This window comes from Anoplolepis gracilipes, chromosome 12 (genome assembly GCF_047496725.1).
Source record: "Anoplolepis gracilipes chromosome 12, ASM4749672v1, whole genome shotgun sequence".
Taxonomy (NCBI): domain Eukaryota; kingdom Metazoa; phylum Arthropoda; class Insecta; order Hymenoptera; family Formicidae; genus Anoplolepis; species Anoplolepis gracilipes.
In genome coordinates, this window is record NC_132981.1 from 7554743 (window position 1) to 7577670 (window position 22928).

Consider the following 22928-nt stretch of genomic DNA (forward strand, 5'->3'; position numbering starts at 1 on the left):
TCTTTTTTAGTCGAGAATAATAATTTGTTTGTCACGTAGGAGCTATTAAACATTTCTATCATAATGAGTGGATAATATATGTTAACGCGATACGCTAATGAGATATTTTTTTTAGTACATAAAGTACAGAAGGATCTGGTATCATATAATTTTATGTCGCTCATTATGGTTAAATGTCGCTGCATAATATAACAGTTTAGCGTAAATAACCGAACTAAATATGTATGTAACATCTATATGCAGTTGAGATGTTGACCAACTCCTTGGTATAAATCAAATGTTATAATCTGTGATCGGCTGCGAAAAGACATGAGGCTTTAAGAGAATGCTCAAGAAAACATATGCACGACGAGCTCTCCTCGCGACGTAATCTTTACAACCACCTATAAACTCTGTTTTTCATATCGTTCGCAAGCTCTTTACCCTAACTCCTCCTCTTCTTTATTTTTCCCCCGGCATGTATTACGACGACAAAATAATTTTCCCTCGGATAAGACTTCCATCTCATAAATAAATCTGGCATTTTAAAATTATTTGCTAGACTATCTGGTAAGATAGATAAACACCGATGTGATATATTTCTTCCGCCGTATTTTGTGCTATGATCGCAACGCGAGCACTTTCTCGTAAATTTACTTCTCTGTATAAAACTTTAAAACTTACTTATTTCTGCTGTTTTTTCTAATGCTTATTTTTAATACTATTTAACATTCTCATTTATTGCTCGTTTAGCAAATATAATTAATGTACGTTAATTAATAAATCGTAAATGTAATTAATTGCGATATGAAAAAAAATAGATATCGATTATTTACTTCATAATCTCATAATTTAATCTCATCTTTAGTAAATGATTTTGTTTAAAGTGTTATGCAACAAGAGGCAATGCGGATCAATATAAAAAAAAAATTATTTTATTGATTGTAAACGAAGAAATTTTTATGAGCAGTCTTAGCAATAATAAATTTTAATAAATCTAAGAAAAAAAATATATATATTATAAATATTCTGTTGTGTTATAATATATGCATGTACGTTTAAGAAAACGGACCATTGTACGCGTATGCGTTTTGAATACTGTCTTTGCCGTTTGTCGACAAGTTCCCTTGGCGGATTCCAATTTGTTGTATATTTAGCGAGTACTATAGAGCAATAGAGAATGCTAAATCATGAATTGTGTAAGACATATCTACCTTTACGGCAAACATACATAGAAAGGGTCCCGATGAAAACATCGGCTGTGTGTTATAACACAAATGGTAGTATGTATGTACATTCGACCGAAGAGAAGGCCACCTTATTCATGGTACTTGAATTATCGTACACGAGGGACTGCAGTGATTCTCACTATCGAATATTGCACCGTTGTCCGTTGATTGTGCCGGCCACGGAACAATAGCAAACAATAACCCTTATTACTCTCCTAAGGGAACTCTTAACATACTAAAGTTTGGTCACTAGACGAGATCTGAAATCGCGCGTCCATTTTCACCGTCCGAACTTTTGTGTTTCTCACAGAAAATAATGCCCGCTTCTCTGTACCGAGTAAACAGGACGATCCCCGTATCGCTATACGCGAAACGTACGTAACGACTACAAATACGCAATCTCTTTTTTACAGTATCCATTGACGTTTTGAAAACTACGCGAAATTCAAACAAATCCGTTATTCCCAGTGCGGCGCGTGCTTTTAACGATGGCGAGTTATTGACATTTCATATTGTTCTCTATATCTGACTATTGTTTCAGCACGTTTACGCATAATCCTTTTTTATAATTGGCGCAAAAAAATTTCGTATTCTTTAAAAGTCGCGCTAGCTTTTATTCAAAGCCCTTAATTCGGCGTGAAAAGCGACAAAATTGAATAATATTGCGGTTATATAGATCAGGACACTATCGTAAAACAAACATTTCTAATAATTATGATTTGACGAGCAGCAACCCAATCACTCATACATGTATCACATTTAGGTGGAAACAAATATTTTGCAAAGTACGGACAGTATATCGTCGAAATCAAGAAAGATGATGCTCCACAAATTACCACATCTTTACCGTAGAGGACATGCGTCACGACCAGAGATTTATTGTCCGACTGTCATCGCGTACGAGTAAGCGATTTGGCCGAAATTCGGATTACACGTTGTGACAAACGTTCCGGTCGCGCAACGCGTCATCCTTTACGTCTGATAATATTTGTTGAAATACGCACTACGCGCAGAAATGTTATATGTTTTCCTTGACACAAAAAACGCGACGGGATAGCTTCGTCACGTTTGCCATGCGTTGAAAAAGTGACTCCAAAATTGGCCGGACATTTTTCTTGAAACCAATCTGCAAAAAACACGCTCTCGTAGAAAGCGAGTGGTAGTTTGAAGTTTCGGTTGGTATATATATATATATATATATATATATATATATATATATATATACGGTGGCACCGTTTTCAAAGTGTGTATCGCACATAAAAGTTATCCCACGTGTGCACGTGCTCATACATGTCAGACGTGTACACGTGGAGGTTGATACGTACAGGCGGCAGTATGAGACGAGGGTTGGGGTAGGACGCGTGGTTGCATTAACTTGATTAAAGCGCGTATCCTTCCATCAGCGGAACGCCGATGGGCGCACGTGAAAATAATCCTTAAAGCCCGGACGAGAGCGCGGGAAAGAGTAACGAATTTTCCTCGCTCGAACTTCCTTTGTAACGGTCACAGGCTAGAAATTGCATACGGATCGGATTGTTTTCGGGACACGGTCGCCCGGAAGCGGAATATAATAATTTCTCGCGTTTGTTTTTGCGTCTCGGTAATTACATTCAAACGTGCGGAACGTAGTAAGCTTTCCCGAGTACATCTGTGATTACACACTGAGCCGCGCGTATGTTGGCCATGGATGTCTGGCGCTTTGTCGTGAAAGCGCCCAGTGCTTCGTTTCACCGTGCGGTAAACATCGGCTAGCATTATGCAATGATATATACATATACATATATACATATATTATACATGTATTTTTTTATCACGATGAAAATTTCATATTTCTTATACTTCATTAATTAACTCTTTTATCCTGGCCGGAAATCTAATAGGATGCTTTTATTTAACGCTTTATGATGGAAAGTTACGAATATAAATAGTCTCGTGAAGAGGAGGAGATTTAATAAAATGAGTTTGCAGCAATTTTTTTTTGCATGTGTCCTTTAATGCTTTACGTTCTTCCATCGGCAAAACACACTGTATCGCAGACACACATTCTATTCGAATTGAATGTAAAATGATTGTACGAGGGCAGCTGAATATTAAAATAAAACTTTTTTCGAATTATTATAACTTTATACAGAATGTACGCGTATTTTTTTGCATCTGTTTCAAAGATATTGCGTTGCTATCAGATTTTGATTATCGAATCAGTTTTGTATCTTTCGGATACCGGAAGCAAATCCTCGTACTTATTAGCCCTCGTATGAGACCGGCGCAAGATTCGATTTCGATATGATACCACATCGTGGTTTACCGATTCTCCCATCGCATCGGCCATGAGCTGCCCACAAATGCCAACGGCAGGGCTCTTGCCGCACAATGCACCACGAAACGTCGTTACACCACAAGGTTTGGATCGGGCGGAGGTAGTGGCACGCGGAGGCGCGTGTACATATTTGTGTGTATATGTTGCACGTGTCTATGTATGTACATACGAGTGTGCCTGAACGTGGGCTTTGATGCAACAGCGTGAACAAAGAGAATTCACAATGCACTTGTCTCCCTCGGTACATCCTATTTTCTCGGTCTGTTGATCCGCATCGTGTCGCCAGTTAATTCGGATTCCTCGCGAATGTACGTACATTAAAATATTTGCGCGACACGTACGTAACTAAGCAATCTCAGTAGTAGTTTATTATAATTGATATCGACCGTGTTACGCGCAAATAAATCGCGCGATGGAAATTTTTCTCCCGAAATTCTATTTCAACGTATTTCCGTGATCTATCGACGAATTCCAGTAACGACGGATCGCCAACTGAATCGGATTCACAATTGAATCGCGAAATCGATGCTATCTTTACGGCCGGTAAAACATAAATCGCGGCAACGCAAGGGAGAGATGTTTCGATAATGCCATCGGGGGAAATGCTAGATATCAAGGCAGAAGCGAATGGAGAATGCGAGAAATAGGGCTTACAAACACCTTGTTAATAACGATAATAGCGACAGTAATGCGCGTAAACAGCAAAGACGCGTGTGGCTTATGGTCTAAACGGTAAACGTTTCTCTCGCCGCGGATAAACGGAATATAGAAGTGTGGAACTTGGGGGTGTAACCCCTTTGTGTCGAAAAGCCTCGTAAATACTGGCACGATTATCCCTTAGCGCGATTCATAATGTAGGAAAAACGATGCGCGATTACGCAGTCAGCCAGCCAAACTCAATCCAGCGCTTTTCACCACGACATTACAATCCTCTTTCTTTGTTTATCCCTTCTCTGTGCTTTCTAGCCACTTTTTTTTCTTTGCCTTTTTCTCAAGTACCCTTCCTTTTAACAATCAAAGCAGAAGAATAGAAGGGGAACTTTCCTCTTTTCCGAACTTTCTTCTTTCTTTTACATGGCGACGGGTCAATATCTATTTGTAGCTATGATGATGTGAGTGGAGATTACATGTCGCTATTAAAGGGGTTCGACGCGTGAAATTGATCTATAATATTGAGGTCACTATCACATGAGAGATTATAAGCAAATCTGCATAGAGATCGAGATAATTGAAATGGCAATTATACAAACTACAATTATGCAAATGTCTTAGTCGCTTAAGTTTCGAGAATTGCTAATTTGAATGAATTTGGAATGTTCCCTTTTGAGAATATATATCTATATACATTTATATGTAACATTTATATAGAGATTATATAAAATGTGATTTTATATGTGCATTTTATGTGTAAGAAAATAAAGTTCATAATTTTTCTTTAAAAATGTGAAGATTTTCTGCTTCTTGTATAGCAAATAAAACTGTTATTTGTTTTATGTACAAAAAGAATAAATAAAGAAATATATGTATATATATATATATATATATATATATATATATATAACATTTTATTTACAAGCACGACTGCATTCTACGGTAAATATATTTCACAAAATGAAAGTCCAAAATATTTTACTGCAATTCGCCGCTTACATTATCGTTTATTATGCTTTCATAACCGGCCATTTTCGACCGCTATATTTTCATTTTGCGAAATATACCTCGCGTTGGATGACTGCTTATTATGACACTCGCCATAAACGAGCCAGTCTTAAAGTCACAGACCAGCTTTTATTAACTTAAAGCTAATACAATCTACAATATCGCAGAATTATTTCACAAACATTATATCCGTATATAGTTTGAATCCTTCGCGAAGGTTACTATTTCTAATTCTTGATAGTGAAATATTATTTGGAATTTTGCAGCATCGAGATTAAAGACGTGTTCGGTATAAAACAGTTATTGAAATAATTTGACAAGATTTGCGCTATGTATAAGAATCTTTTCTGATTAATATAAATAATATGAATTTTAAAATCTGCAATTATAAGAAAAGAGAGTTACGGTCAACTATACAAATAACATGTTAGAAATAAAATATATACTTTTCTTAAAATATAACGAAAAGATAATATAAACAATATTTTCTATTTTAACTTCTTTAAATTGAAAAGGACGTCTAATTGTAAGAGAATTTTTTAAATATTTTTGTATCTTTAAATAACAAATTATGCAAAAAATTTTCAAACAAGTTATTTTATGCGTATTTATTTTAATTATAACATAGTTGTAAATTTTGAAATATTATTATATAATATTATATTATGATGGAATTTTTCAATTTGGAGAAAAAAACAAATTTGAAAAAGCAAGAATTTGAGCATAAAGAACAAAACGAGCAGACATTTGACAGACGTTAGGATTCCTTTCCCATCTTACGGCGTCCTTCTGAACAAACATATTCCTATGTACAAGCGCGACATAAGAGTCACAACCGCAAGATGTGCGCAGGTGCATCGGAGTTTACTAGCAATCTCTCGCGGAAAAGTAAAACAACCCGTCCCACTTGCACGACACCCTCGTATCCATTCGTTGAATGCTGTATATGTATGATCGTGAAAAAGATGGCGAAAGTAGACGCGCCGAGTAGAAAGAGGCAGAAAGGAAAACGAAAGCGAAGGAAAAAGGTCCGGCCACCCCATAGCTATACCGACATATTTACAGAGGGTAGAAAAGATACGTTTTAGTTTTGCATTTGTCGCCGTGGAGAAAATAGTGCTTCGAAAGAGGAGAGTACTCGGGTAGGACAGGTAGAGGTACGCATGGGTGGATGGCTGACATCGAAGGAAAAAAGGGAAGCGGAAAAGGTGATTGTAGGTAGAGATACACGCGCGGTGGCAAACCGTCGACCGGCGATAGGAAAGAGGACCATACAAGGGAAAAAGATACGAGACTACCATCTAACCGCGTCAGCGGGTGTGAGTCGGGCTTGAGAGTAAGAGGATGCAGGTAGCAACAAGGGGAGGAGGGCAAAACGACAGGGACGAAGGATAGGGGGGAGGGGGGGAGAGACGGCGGGATCGGGTCCCATGTGCCTGTCACGGTTTTACAAGTCCATAAAAAGAGGAATTTCAGACTGAGTTAAATATTGCTGCCGCTCTCACTGAATTTCAAGCACGCACACGCGTACAGCCGCCGCTGGTACATATATAATAGGGAGCGCATAGAAACGCGACCGCGCACCTTTTCACACGTGTAACGAGTGCGGGGAATGGCAGGGGGAATCTTCCTGAGATATTTATTTGCCCGTCATGCGTGCCTGTTAAATTATTTCAAACCGCCCGTTTCGCGGCATGAACGTCGATGCCGAGGGATTTAGGTACGTATAACGGTGGAATTTTATTTATCATTCATATTATTTGCACACTATTGTAATTGGGAATAAATTGTATTTCAAATTTGCAAATTTGTCTTGTGTCTGTCACTTCGGGAATATAAGGATGTTTTTGTATAAAAAAAAAAAAAATCTGAAAACCTTAATTCATTCGGCTTGCATTGTAATCCGCATTCATATCAACCTTCCTATACGCGCAAGCGTATAGAGATTGTTGGAAGAAAGTAGTTATGACGGGTTTCGTGGTTTATGGCTGATTCCCCGAGGTACACAGACACAGGAAGCAAAAGAGATTATTACAAGGGACGTACGCTAATCCCGAACTACCGCTGTACCGGACAGCCTTACGCGTACAAGTTATTCTAGAAATACATGGAACTGTTATACCAAGTCCCATTTCACTGAATATCCTATGCTTTATCTACATATACACAAAGGCTGAAATAATAAATTAAGCAAAATTATAACTGCACTTCAAAATCTACGATGAAATTTTTAAGGTCTCTGACAACTTTGACTGCTTGCAAAAATTTTATGTAACATAAATCTATGTTGCATATTTTTGTACATTATTTATGCTGTTATTGTAATAATTGTTACTTGTTTTATGTAAAAGTATCCAGGGTCTAATCTAGAAATAGAATTGCAGATATCTATTATCACGATGGATAAACAATTCTTAGGACTGTTTGACGATTGAATAATATTCGTAGTGCGTTTCAGTAAGTAATATTCCAACGATATAAGAAAACTGCAACATGTTTTATTGACGTTGAAAACTATTCAGTGCCACGAGATGCGAGAAAATCTATTTCTAACACGTTGTATCGAATACAGAAGCTATAATGGCTTGTCGGATCGTGACGATCCGCGAAACTGGCATTGCTATATACATAAGTAAATATGAATTTAGATACTACGGAAAACAATATATATTTTTATTTTACCTATACATATAGTTACTTATAAATCTCATGAAACTTTCTCTTTCTTTTCTCTTTTAATATACTGTCAAAAAATTGAAATGAAAATAATAATACAATGTAATATATAATAAAATATAATAGTAGTATCATTATATAATATAAATGGTAAAAAGCATAGCATTAAAAAGAATTGTATTTGTTATCAATTTCTTAAATTTTACAAAATTATATTGTTTATTAAAATGTCTACATAAAAATTTTTGTTATCAATGTTAATAGTTAATAAGAGTCTCGAATCAGTTTACATTAAACGTTCGATTCAATTAAACATGTGAGTAATTGTAGTCGCGTGGAATCAGGATAGAACAATGTATTAACGATGTATTTAATAAATGCTTTTTTAGTAAAATATTAATTTAATGTCACTGGTATTGAATTATTTTATTCCAGTTTGTGTAAATTAGTTTAATCTTTATTCCACAATAATGGGCTTTGTGAAATAATCATTAAAAGAGAAAATATGATAAAGGTTTTATAAAAGCATGTGTATGAAACATTTTATACGTAAAATAAATATCTCCTTGCAAGATTGATATGTAAATCAATATTTTATTGAGAAATTAAAATTGAAACAATAGTAAAATAAGAAAAATATTGCATTTGAAATATTTTTAAGAATATAACGTAGCTACTAAACAGCATAATACTAATATTTGTACTTTACGAAATTTCAATAAACATACTGTAGAAATGAATTACAGTTGCAAGTTATTGTAGTATTGTAGTAACAAATAATTGATTTATAAAACTATCAATTATAAACTCATTATAGTAATAATAAATTAATCGTCATAAATAAATGCATGTATTTTATAAAGACACGTGTATTTTAATAGATAGAATTGAGAGAACAAATGTATTATATCAATATAACAATGTAATGAAATAATAAATGAACTATAATACTCCATTTGATTATAATCGAGTAATAATAAATTTCTATTAGAAATATCGTAAATTAATATAGATATTACTGCTTTATTATAATGTTACTAGGTTTCATTAACGTTATAAATAATATTAGATTAACATAGAAATGTGTTTGTGAATCGATTCTGTATTTGAACATTTGATGAGAGATTGATATATTATTATTTAATGAAAATTTTCTAACTTTTTTTTTGCATAATCTGTACTGAATAATTTAAAAAATTCCATTTGTTCTACAGCAAAAAATAGCTTTAAAAATTCTCTTGTATAATAATTCCTTATTCTGTCTAATTAGTGCGTAAATTTCACAAGTCAAGCAAGTATAGGATCAAAGGTAAAACGCATATGATGTTAAATATTTTTTTCGTATAAAGACGAAAATCTGAAAATTGGGTGTACTTACTGCTCGTGTCCTGCTTTGGTTGGTTACCCGGGGACGTCGCCCAGTTAACTTTCATCTCCTGAAACATTCAGAAAGAAGAAAATGAGTTTAACGTACTACATAATAATGCAGAAGAGAAACAACATTTTTTAAACTTAAAAGCACACATATAACGCATTAAATTATTGTTGATTATACATTACATATAAAAATCCGGTCTATATTTATAAATTTATGGTTTTCCCTACAATTCAGTATAATTTTTTAGTAATTGATAATCTTTATGTATATCAAAATTTTATATAAGATTTGTTTATTTAATATATACATAAAACGCTGCTAAAAGAGTATATATTTATAACGAAAAAAAAATAGAAAAGAATAATTATTTTTTTAAATAAATGAGTTTTAAGTAATCAAAATAGTTCAATTTAAAATCAAATTAAAATAAGTTTAATTTTTTTATTTTAAAATAATTACTGAATGACGACTAAATTTTTTATGTCAATAAATATGTGTCATATTAAATGATGTTCATTGAAGCCATTATCAAATTATTTTAATCAAATTATTATCGTCATTCTTAAATCATTTTTATATTTTTATATTTCTAACATAAGCAATGCTATTTGATTTATAGAGCTACAGAAATTTCTTAGACAATTTCTTAGACAAACTTAGAAGAATCGATTACACATTACTTCTAAATCGGATCTGCAGATTCCGGTAGCGAGGAAGTGGTTTCACTTTGGAGAAGACGTCGGGCAACGGAAATGGGACGTGTCGGGTATCGTCGAGTCCTAACAGATGCCGTAAACTGGATTCTTTATGCATCGTCGTATACCGGCTCGTGGCGTCGCAGATATTCGATAGATAGTAAAAGTCATTTCGTTGGAACCGATCGCGTCCCGGGAAAAAAAATGAAGATACGTAAACGTTGCAAGATCCATGAACGAGTCGCGGAATAAGTTTTGCCGTATTGAATTTTGCACGAGATATTTGGAAAATGCCAACGGCTAATTCAGACAAGCAACTATTATTACGCATGTAGCATTCATCGTTGATTTGATATTTCCTTTTGTCAAAATGTTTAATACAGAGAATACACTATGAATGATAGGAATCCATTGATTTTATTAACAAAACAGCATTGTTCTTGCAGACAGTGCTATGTGCAATATGTCTCTTGTGAAATGTTATTGGCAATTAATAAGACCTCTCAGGAAAAATTCCATAAAAAAAAAACATATGTTGAATTTGTAAAGATATTTTATTTATTCTAAAAAATTTTAATCTTATTTTAAATTTTCTTATTTTAATTCTTATATATAAATTAATTTTATTTGTTTTATTTGAATTTTAATTCCTTTATTTTAATTCTTTTATTGCAATTAAGTTTTATTGCAATTTTTATTTTACAAGAAGAATTTAAATAATTCTTATTTTTTATTACGGAAAAAATGTTGCTTCTTATCACTAAAATATTTTTTCTATTAGCAATATTTGGCACGTGCATTTCTCAATTTTTTATCTAAATTATTAAATCTCTAAATTCATTTCGAAATGAGCGTTTCCATTTTTCTACGTAATCATATTGTCAATGAATAGTGATAGATTTCACGAGCATGATATAAGCAGGAAATAGTAAAATGTTACTGTCAAAGTACGCGGATAATAAAAGTCACGTGCACGATACGCAGGAAATGTAGGCAGAATTAATGGAAGAATAGTGTCACCAACGTGGACGATATACATTGGCCGTATCAGTACGTGTTAATTCGGTACACGCAACTCGCGTGGGGTTGATATTGAATCGTTACTTTTCATTTTCTTGGTCGTTGGCAGAGTCGACTCTCGGCGTCGTTCGTGCAGCCTTGGACAGCTATTTAACTCTTCTGGATTATGAGAGTTTATGAAATTGGTGCATAGGCTGACAATAAGATAGAAAAGCGTTTCAAAACGCAGTAATTTTAAACTCTCTGACGAGAACTACACAAATTCGAACTATAAGTATTTTATATTTTTATGTTTTAATTCGAACACGTTTTTTTATAAATTATATTCAGTAATACTCAGAATAATTGATAAGTATAATTAATTCAAATATCATAAATTATATTTAGTTAAATAAAATTTATGAATTTGTATATTTTTTACTTTTAAATTAAAATAATAAAATATAGCTTGTAAAATATTATAATGCACAAAATATTATCTTTTAATAAGAAAATGCAACATATTGATTAATAAATCAATGAATTTGTTGCTTTTCTATTCGTAATTTTTGAAAACAATTTTAACAATACCTGAAGTTGATATGTTGCACTCAAATGTAACTAGTTTGCTCCTACTGGCATATGTATAATAAAAAAGTTTTATTACAAAATATAGGAGGAAAAAAAATTCATCATTCACTATGAATATACATATTATTATTATATAGAATATAAATTATTACAATATGATTTGGTGTGTCTGGTTTAACTATTTGTGGGATTTACGTCTCCAAACAGACATATTTTTGTAATTTCGCAGACCCGCATGCACGCTGATGTTAAACGCACACCTCTAAAATCGATATAATGATAATTGAACCGAATTATAGAGAAATGTACGAACAGAGGCAAAATACTCCGTCTCGCTTGATAAAGCATTTACGCCCACGTGCGATGCTTTGTACGATTACCAGCCAGCCGCGCATCGTAAACTATTTTACAAAATATATTTGGAAGCGCGGCATTGGGACGCCACAACTAAACGGTAAACTAACCGTAGCAAATAGTCTGTCAGATAGTATATCGGATATCAGTATGGGTATAGAAGTTAAATAAACGGCATTATTACGTGTCTATTATTTAGTAACGTGAACATGAATTATTTCTAACCGCCTGATAATTTTGCAAGTTATAAATGTGTCAGGAAATAATGGCAAGCAATCTCTAACGAGAACCCAGTAAAAAATGTTCCTGCTGCTGTCTTGTTATTTCAATACATAATGCTCAACCGCATCTCTCTTTGGGATTTCCAACTGGACTAGATGTTCCAGAAAAGGGGAATGACGGGAACAAGTAATGTTAAGCAGGGAAAACCGCGGCGCGGAAAAGTGTGGAGGATAAGGAATACGAGGCGGGGGAATAAGCAAGTAAGCGAGTGACTATATAAGTAAGGAAGCGCGCACGAGTAAGTCGGGTAAGTTAAGTTAGGACAGGACGTGAACGCGTGTGTGCGAGTGCCCAAGACGGTCGGTATGCGAACACGGGGCCCGCAGTGTGTCTGCAGCAATTTGCAACTTTTAATAGTTAGCCTGGGCTGCGCGAGGTCGTCTACCGGTCCAGAGCCCGTTGTTTTATGGTTTATACAGGAGGAAAGCAAGTTTACATGTCGTAGTTTTGAACAGTTAATGCACACGCGCCTTATGCTACGATCCACCACCTTCCGCCATATTTATATATTAAAGGATGAAGTTTCCCTCCGATACACCACCTTCGTATTATCTCACGCGTATATCTAAACTTGCGTTTTAAATAACCTGCTCGCGAAATGAGATCGACCCGGCATTTCAGTTGCTGTGCAGAATGAGCGACTGTCGATACTACGTATGCCTGTCAAGTAAATCGCTATATGCGATTTATGAGGGTTTCTTCGTCTGATCAATCATGAAATTTCTTCAATGTAATGACTATTTAATTACTATTTTATTTATTTAAATAGCAATTTTATTCTCTTGACTTTTATAAATATAGTTATTCATAGGTGTCGTGTGAACAATAAGAATAAATTGTCTGAATGAATAGAGTAGTGTGCCTTTGTCAAGAATATAAATGCTAATCAAATCTAAAAAATATTACGAAATTTTTGAATTGATGATGTTTTGAAAGATACTTTGAGTAAATTAATATATACATATAATACTGTTTTAGAAAAATAAATGAGATAGATTGACGGATTTTTTATCTACATAGTACAGTATTAAAAGGTATGAAGAAGAAAAGTTTGAAAAAAGCAATATATGTAATTATTATTCTAATAATAAATTATAGTAAAATAAAATAAATTAAAAATAGCAAGTTTAAATTATTAACAATAATATTAAGATAAAACGAGTAAACAAAAAATTACAGTACAATTATTTTATCATTTTACTGTATATAATTTTCACATAATAGTAGTTTCAAATAATTCTGATACGATTTTATAATAAAATATGTTGATATTTACGAATGGAATCAATACAAAAAAAATATCAAACTTTTATCACTTTCATCATTGAAGCGTGAACAAAATAAAGAAATTGTTTGGTGGCAAGTGCAAAGATTTATTTTGTCTTTTGCAGCCTATGCAAACACACACACAGTGCATTCATTCATACGTATTAAAAAAAAAACAGCAATTTCTTGCTGCAAAACTATTGAACTGTCGCGTACAATATCGCGTAGAGTATTGCTTATTTCGACATTGGAAAGAAACGGAATGGATCAACGTGGCACTTTAATGCAGGGCTTAGATCGCAGTAAGGGAGCGATTACATATTACAGATGTGAATGTTGAGTTATTGCGAGCGAGCATCGGCAGGAAATCGGGCAGAAATTGCAAGCTGCTGCACTTTTGACCTTAGCCGTGCAGTCGTCTGCCGTTCAGATATTTATTGTCCTATTATCGTGATTGATGCACAGTTGGCTGCCCACCGGCCAGCGGTATCTTATATAAGTACATTTAATGGGGTAAGGCCGTTTCGGACCTTCGCATGACGAAGGGCGCTGGTCTTATATTGTCGTTTAACGTTATGGCCGACGCGGCGACCGGTACGGTGGGGTGGATTTGTAACGTTTTCTTACTTATGCCTTCTTATTTTCCAGCCACATGGCGCCATTAGTCGACGCGGCACCACTAACGTTTCTCGCCTGCTGCGGTAATAAGTCACGGAAATGCTATCGTAAGAAATTTACAGAACATTCGCTTACTTTCCGCGCGTTACACGTACGAGACGCATACTCGCGAACGGGGTCTTTAGTAAACCGTGAACCAGCCGTGACAATCCTCCGTGTCGGCTCAATCGTTAATTGCGCTGTAAATATCGGTACTTCGGAACGTTCGAGGTATATAAATCATCCTCGTTCTTAGTTTCGATTTAATTGATTCTTTTTTACCATCGCGCGAACACGCGCGACAACTATTTTATGCGAAAAAAAATGCAGACACTTAAGTGTTCTCGCGAAATCTCGTTTAATATTACAAATCACTACTTTCGAAGAAGATAACTTTTTTACGATCTATTCCTCTCTGTGAAGAGTATCTTCAATTTTCTTTTACAACATCTTTCGCTCTTGAAAAATTATATATCAACGTAATACAAGGAAATTACAAAACTGTAGTTTACTGTACATCGTAATTAACAATAAGATATTTTATTTATTGTTGTTACATTTAAATATTTATAGTAATATAATTTAAAACCTATTATTTGATTATTTATACACAAGGCAAATTTTATAAAACAAATTTTATGTTATACAATTTTTTGCAATTAAATTTTAAAATAAATATTAAAATAATTTCTATATATTTATTCCTAAGTACGGATTAAATTAAAATAGAAAGAAAGAAATATATATATATAATTTACAAAGTTGAGTATTTTTTTTAATGATATACATTTCATTAATAATATTTTACTTAAATACCTATAAAATGTTTTTTCTAATATATAAATACACGTGCTATAGTATTTAATTAAAATTAGCTGTTACGAAAGATGAGGAAAAACGATATCGAGAGTAATGGCGGGTCGATAATTCGCGTATTATGTTAATTACTAATTAACTGTAATAGGGACGAAAACAAATAAATCGTACATTTGCACATTACGACAGTTAGGACAATCGATTTTCCGTCGAGACATTGTAAGCAGAAAATTGATTTATAATGACGTCACTTTCGGTACGACCACAGTAACCGCTATGGTTTCGATAGTGCTTGAATTTCAATTTGTCTATTATTAATTGATTATGCTGATTGTATATGAAATCGATACTGTATGCTTCAGTGACAATTTATGAGTTATCCTAATCAATGCAAATGCTCATAAATATGCAGATAGATCAAGTAATCTTAACAATCATTTTCCCATTGCATCACGATTACATTTGATTCATAAAGGAATAATGCAAGCTCTATTATTAGCTTTTTTATTTTCGAATTACATAAGTAGTAATAATAATTATTTTGAAAAAGAGAGAGAAAAATTTTGGGTTTTGTATATACATAATGGAACATAGTTTTCTTTTTTAAAACTATTATTATTATTTATAACAAAATTATTATTACATTATCTAAAGTAATAAATATCCAAATTAATATAATTATAAATAAATATATATATAAATATATACTATATTATCAATTATTATAACTCATTAATTATAATTTCTCATTTTGTTGTGTTGTTTCCTATTGCTTGTTTCTGACAAAATAATAAAAAAAACTTATAAAAAGCAGGTACTACAGAAAGCTGATTCTGTAGAAAATGAATAAAGATGAAAAAACGAAGAATACGCGATCTTAAGACAAAACTGTTGCAATACTATTCCGTAGAGAGTTTTCAAGAAGATTTTTCCATTTCGTTTTTATTGTTTTGTTTACTTGCAAGTTTTTAGTTTTTATAATTGGATAGTCAGATTCCTTTATTCCACTACATAATTTTAGTTTCTGCTATTTTTTATTAACAATTTAAAACTTGCATCTAATTTTATAATTAATTGTTTAATTGTTTAATTATTGAATAAAATATTTTTTGTTACATTTGTTTCATTGATGATAGAAATATAAAATAATTATTCTTATTTTGTTAGATATTTTTATTTTATTTATCTACTTTATATTAATTGTTTATAATAAGAGAAACTGCATAAAAAATTTTTATTTTCTATCATAATTATTATTAATATTTGCTTAATTTTTTTAATTAAATGATATCTAATTATAACAAAATATCACTTACTTTTTACGATACATATTACGATTTATTATATTTTCTTTATTGTATCAAATATATGACTGTATATATCTATTATATATTATACAATTTTGATAATCTTATAATAGGTAATTGTTTTCTAATAAGATTGTATATGTGTGTGTTTGCAATAGAAACTTTCTAATTTTTTTCTAATTTTTTTCTCGAAAAAAATGTATGTTTGTATATGTGTGTATAATAGAAAATCTTAAAGATACTCTGCAGTATTATTTCTGGCGAAGAAAAATATTTTTACTGTGTACATACATTTCTCTACCGAGATTTAGTTGCCATGAGTAACGTGCGATTTTGTTGCTTTATGCGTTTTAATTTTTAAACAGCACTTTTATCAAAGTTCATACCTTTGATATCTTAGCTGGGTTCATCACATAGCTACATAACTACATTAATATAGATTGTATAATGAATAATGCAAAACTTTTACAAGTAATTATGTGTTGAAAAGCTTTATACTTAATAAAAATCGAGGGAAACTAATGTATATAACTATACTTACTACGTTCGAAATAATACGTCATACACTTGAATTTTGAAGTTTTAATTAGAGTTGAAATTTTTTTACTGATTCTGTTACACATTCACGAAATTGCCTCTAGCTAGAATCGTATCCATCTTTTTATTCACATTGCCTATAAGTCAACGGCAGTACGCTCTATGTTACTGCGCCGGACAGCTCCGTGATTACAGCTGCATCCCCAGGTACACGTGTACGCTACGAGATCCAGAAACGTTTTAGTACGTCAAGTTTTCCCCTGGTTTTCTATTTATTCATTGACCAAACCGTTTACCCCACACGGACAGTGTCGCTCGTGCGCGCACGGGAAGTTTCCTTCCGGCTTTCTTGCTCGAAAAGTTAAGGGAACAGCACCAAATCCCTCGTGCACCACGAGCCGTACAAGCGTTTGTTTCGAATGCGGGTGTTTGCCGCATACGTGTACGCCGCGGCGGAGTTTAGTCGGTGGTCGGATAGGCAATATACACGAGATAGAGAAAGAAAAAGGGAGAGAAGAGAGAGAGAGAGAGAGAGAGAGAGAGAGAGAGAGAGAGAGGAGGAGAGGGAGATATATACAGAGATAGAGTGAGGAACGTTGAGGAAGAAAGGAGGGCTTCCCTCGGTTAGTCTTTGCGTGTGTTTATGCGAAAGCGTAGTCGTGTGATGGTGATATTGGTCCCGTTGTTGCACGAGCGGACGCATACTTCTCTGTGCAGATGGAGGAATATTTCGCCACACCGCACTAACCTATGATATATGATTATTCCGCATGCTCTCTATTCGTATCTTATTATATATTACCGCTACTGCGTATACAACTTTAGCCCGCTTAGCCTGGCTATCTTGAAGACCGAAGCAGCTTCGGTTTGTCCACCGCTTCGGGTCCGTCTGCCTTTTGTCGGAGTGCATTTGAAGGCGAGAATTACGATTATAAATGTAATGTTAAATGAATAATATAAAGGCCTAGAGAGAATAAAATTTAAAAGAAAAATATAAGACTCTGATCCCTGAACTTTTATCGATATAAAGAACTTTTAAAATAATTTTATATAAATATGTAAAACTATTAATTTATTTTCGATTTATATTATTATATAATTTTGATCTAAATTGTCTCTTTTTGATCGTGCATAAATTCTCTTAAAGCTTTCACGTCATTTTGATAATTATTCAGTTATCGATTCTGTTTTATGCGCAAGCGATGATTTAAGCGCCTTCTTGATGTGTTTGTGGATTACAAACCCGCCTGTCGTATATTTAATCGAATGCCAAACGCGGTGATTGTCGTTTTTGTATTCTGTTTCGCGAGTAATTGCTGCATGATTTCAAATAATCTTTTAAATGCCTGGAAGCGATCCTGATGAAACGGTAAACCAAACTCTCAAAATTTAACTGTGCTATACTATAATTACATTGATCTGAATGTGTAGCGTTAATAAAATTTAATAAGTCTGATAAAGCAATATTAGTATTGATGCAGACATTGTTATAAAAACGATGTTTATGAACGTATAAATTAAACAAAATGTGCAATATTTTTAATGCTAATAATATAAATTGTTTTGGTCGAGATCTTTAATGGTGTCTACTCAAATTTTGTAAAAAAATTCTCTGAAAACTCCTTGATTTTCCAGATATTTTTATCCAAAATTCCAAGTAAAGAGAATATTTTCAAGATTCTTTATTACTTTTTCTAAAACAAATCTTTTTATTACTTATGTTTTCTAATGTTTTTATTCATACGAAGGAAAAAAAAATTTCAAATACTAGATTTATAAATATATTTAAAAAATTGAATAACTTTTATAAGATAAGCATTTTTCATTTGCCTAAAATTTGTAATTCTTTTTTATTAAAAATTAAAAGAATATGTACTTCAGATTCAATACTATGTTAAGACATTGAATACAAAAACAAAAAAAGAAAAAAAATATATATATATTTATATTATATAATATGTACAATTTATTTATATTTTATTTATATTTTAACTTACATATAAATTTATATTTTTTTATTATATTTATATTTTTACGCTAGCTTAACATATACATATCTAAATGGAATTGCATGAAATATACTATACGATAATTGCGACAAAAAAATTAATTCCGCGAATGATACGTAATAAATTACCTGATGTTACGTAATAAATTATCTACGTGTTTCGTTCTCGATGTCCTCTCAGATTTGTTAATCTTCTAATCCTTCGTTGCTGCAGCTTCCAAAAGTACCTAACACCGCGTCATTTTCACGACGCTCTCGATTTCGATATATTACGTTTATCGATACACGAAATCTATGTCGGATCGATACCTTCCCGCTTATGTGTCGCCGCACGAATGTTAATAAAATCACCGCGTTAGATACATACAAAAAATTCAGTGTGTACTTTTTCGCGGATTAATATGGAAATATGTGTATAAAATAAATGTCCGTCTTTCAATTCGACACTCCGACACTCCTTCGCGCGCGAGTTCACTCCTTTCCCTCTCCCTCCTCTTCTCAATCTGAATCACCGACGAATTCGCGATTGTTAGACAGGTCCCTTGATGCTTGTCGATATCCGTCGATACTCAGGTACTTCTTGAAATGTTACAGAACTCGCGACGTTCGTCAGTCAAGCAAATATAGCCGCCAAAATACGCGCAAAAGTAACAGTGTAGAAACATAGCAAAGCGACGTAGTTGCAGGATCAAACAATCTCGAAGAACGCGAAACGACACCGGTTGTAAATACGTGCGGAACAAATATGTCTCAAGACTGTGCCCGTCCTTGAACCTCGAGTCACTCCCGATGTATGCGATATTCGTCCAAGATTTGACGAAAATGACGACGCAGAGTAACCGCGACTCGACTCACAATCAGCTCTGCTCCGTGACAGACACCGTGCAGCTGTGCCGCGCTCAAAGCAGGGGTGACCTCTATAGCGCGAATGTGGAAAGAATGATTATGTCTGATATTACTGCATGTGATAAGCGGGACTATTTTATGTATAGCATGTATCGACCAATTTTGAAAATCGTCCACAATGTTTTTTCCCCATAAAAATGTTTCGCGCTGCACGTGTTACTTCTCTGTATTCTTTGTTTCGCGACGAAATAATATAACGACAAAATAATAAAAATTAGAATATATAATATTTATAATCGTAAAATGTACTAACATATACATACATATATATACAAGAAATCAGGTGTGGTATTTTTATTCAATAATATTATAAACGAGTTCTATGTTTTACGAAGGAATATTGCAATTATTTAAATATTTTAATAAACAAATGTATAACAAATGCATAATTATTAACAAATAATAAAACAAATATATTTAATTTATTACTTTTATAGTATGTACAAAAAGAGTCATTAATGCATTTACACATGAGTTTATATAGGTACATATACATTTTCCATATATGTATATACAAAATGTATAAATATACTGATATGCAAAATAAATATAAATTCATTTGTAAAGTACTAATAATGCCTTCTGTACATATACACAATTAATTTATTAAAACGAGCGTCTCATCTCGGTACTTACACTTCAACATCTCGAACGATTTAATTTGTTTAATTAATATTGTAATAATTTTTACATATAGGATTTTTATTCAACTATTAAAGTAGAATTTTCAAGCGCTTAATCTCTGGTAAGAAATGCTAAAAAAAATTGTTAGCGGACAAAGTAAAACGCAACAAGAATTTGACAATTCAATTTATCTTAAGCCATTTTTTTTGTTTAATAGCTAGAACTATTTGTTTAATCTGTCAACTCTAGAACTATTAAAAATAAAGCTAAATAAAGAACTCTTAACAATTAATGAGTTTTAACGAAGTCTGACGTTTCACACACGGCTGACTGTTTACAATAAAGAAATTATCAAAAAGAGAATTTTCGAAAAATTTCCTGAATCCCAATAAAATTTCATGAAACTTCCCCAATTTTTTCAGACAAAAGAAATTCCTGAAATTTCAGGTTTTCCATGTTTTTTTCAGAGAATAGATATCCTGTTTAATAAAATGAGTGAAAGTTTTATTTTGAAAACAAAAGATTTATTACAACAATATATTAAAATATTATTTTTCATTTATTTAGATAATTTTAAACATTTTTTTAAATTATAGTAAGAAAATAAACAAAAAGTAAAATAATAAAATTTATTTAAGTAAATTTTACATGTTATCTATATTTCTGTATGTACTTTTATTTATTTGATCGTTGAATAACATTACAGGAGAATAATAACGAAATTTTGTTTAACAGAACCTTCATTTCACGGAGAAATTTACAATTGCTCTTTAGGGAAACATCGGTTTGTGTACAGTAGGTCACCAGTAAATATGCATTCCATGCATATCCGAGATCGACCATGGCTTAAATAATAAAAGATCAATCCCCGTATATTACTTTCTGTGCTAGCGTGTCCCTCGATACATGAGTTATGCGTCAACCTAAACTATTTCAAAACTTGTTTAATCCTTAATCATATAGAAACAAGAATGACTTATTCTCTAAGAAATAACTATATATATGTAATCTGATATTTATGATAGAAAAAATTCATCAGTTGTTTTAAAGTTCAACTAAATATATATTAGTTTAGAAGACATGAAGTTAAGATACGTATTAATACTATTTTTTTATGCGATTACTTTTTATGTAATTTACTTTTTGTGTGATTTACTCTATAAAATTTACAAAATTTTGCAACAATGTCTTTTATAATTTACCTAAAAATTAGTTCACACAAGAGTGCATAAAAAGAAAGTATAATATTTTATTATATATATACTTTTGAATTTTTGTAATCAAATAGACATGTTTGTAAAGTGGATCGTACAACGAACAAGGTAGGGAGACTTTAGAAAATGGCCTTAAACGCAGATCCTCTTTCATCGAGTGAATTTTGCACGTTACACTCTCGGTGACCCGTGTAAAACGCAGTTTGGCCATAGTTGCTCCAGTAGCTCGACGACGAACGATGCGCTAGGCATTCCTGACAGAAAGCATGTACGCGTTCGCTAAGGTTAAGCGAGAAGGCTGGCGTAAGCTTTTGGCTCTGGAAGCCTCTCGTCGTGAACACCCGTCCTGTGGAATGTGTTCCTCTTCAAGTGGCTCTTCGTCTCGCGAAACATTCTAAACGCGTGGCCCGAGAATCGCTCCACGTGCATACGCAGTCGGAGAAGCGAGTGTTTATTCCGTCCGAGAAATATGTTTTCTGAATCCACTTGTGCATCGTACGATGCACAAGATATCTTTAATTATTTAAGCATCAATTTCATTTATATTATATAATATACAATATATAATTATATATTATATAATTTATTTTTTATAATATTACGTAAAACATTTCGCGTGTTTCAGCTGAAATGTCTGTTCTCAGAAATTAATTCTACTTCACTAATTCGTTCAAGACTCAGGTTCAGATTAGTTATAATAATTAATTTGAAATTTAAGAAAACAGAATATGCGTTATTATATTTTTCAACGACAATAAATTAATTTACTTTATGTTACTTAACGCTCGTTTCCTTACAGTTTATAACATACTTTTATTTATCACGATATTTGTTCGATCAAACTCATCATCTGTCGTATAAACAACCGACAAATTTAATTATTCTCAAATATTGTAATTTGTAAATATTTATCTTTAATTTTAATTTATATATTTATTCATTTATATTAAAATGCGCGATAGGTATATCTCTCAATTATATAATAAATTACAAATTATATAAGTATTATATTACAAAATAATATAATATAATCCAAAGGGTACACACAGTTCCTGAAAGGTTTATCCTGAAAGAGGAAGTTAAGTACCCAAAACACACACTGCATTGTCGGTTTTAGTGCGTCGTGCAAAGTGTCGTACGTTTAAGTGCGGGAGTGTCGTTCAAAGTGTCGCGTGTCCAAGTGCGGGAGTGTCGTTCAAAGTATCGCGCGTATGAGTCAATGAATCTTGACGACCCTGACGAGCCTGATAATTTGACACAAGGAGCAGACCTAAGAGGGATGCCGACAGAACAACTCTGAAGTGAATAAATATATTATTTGTATATTAATTTTTATATTTATTGTGTTACGTGCGATTTAAATTATTTTGTTAATTATTTAACTTGGATTGTTTTCAGATGATTTAAGTAAGAGATAATTAGAAAACAACAGTT

At 32.7% G+C, this 22928-nt stretch overlaps 1 protein-coding gene across 5 annotated transcripts in view; it reads right to left on the minus strand.

Moving 5' to 3' along the window:
• Positions 1 to 22928, minus strand: part of LOC140672167 (nucleolysin TIAR) — a 411431-nt gene that overhangs the window by 219441 nt on the left and 169062 nt on the right. For all 5 annotated transcript variants that reach the window (XR_012047840.1, XR_012047841.1, XM_072904062.1 and 2 more), the window contains one exon: positions 9239 to 9296. Coding sequence is in view for 3 of the 5 variants with exons in the window: in XM_072904062.1 (XP_072760163.1) it covers positions 9239 to 9296 (58 nt within the window). In the remaining 2 variants the exon portion in view is untranslated. The remainder of the gene's footprint in view (positions 1 to 9238; positions 9297 to 22928) is intronic.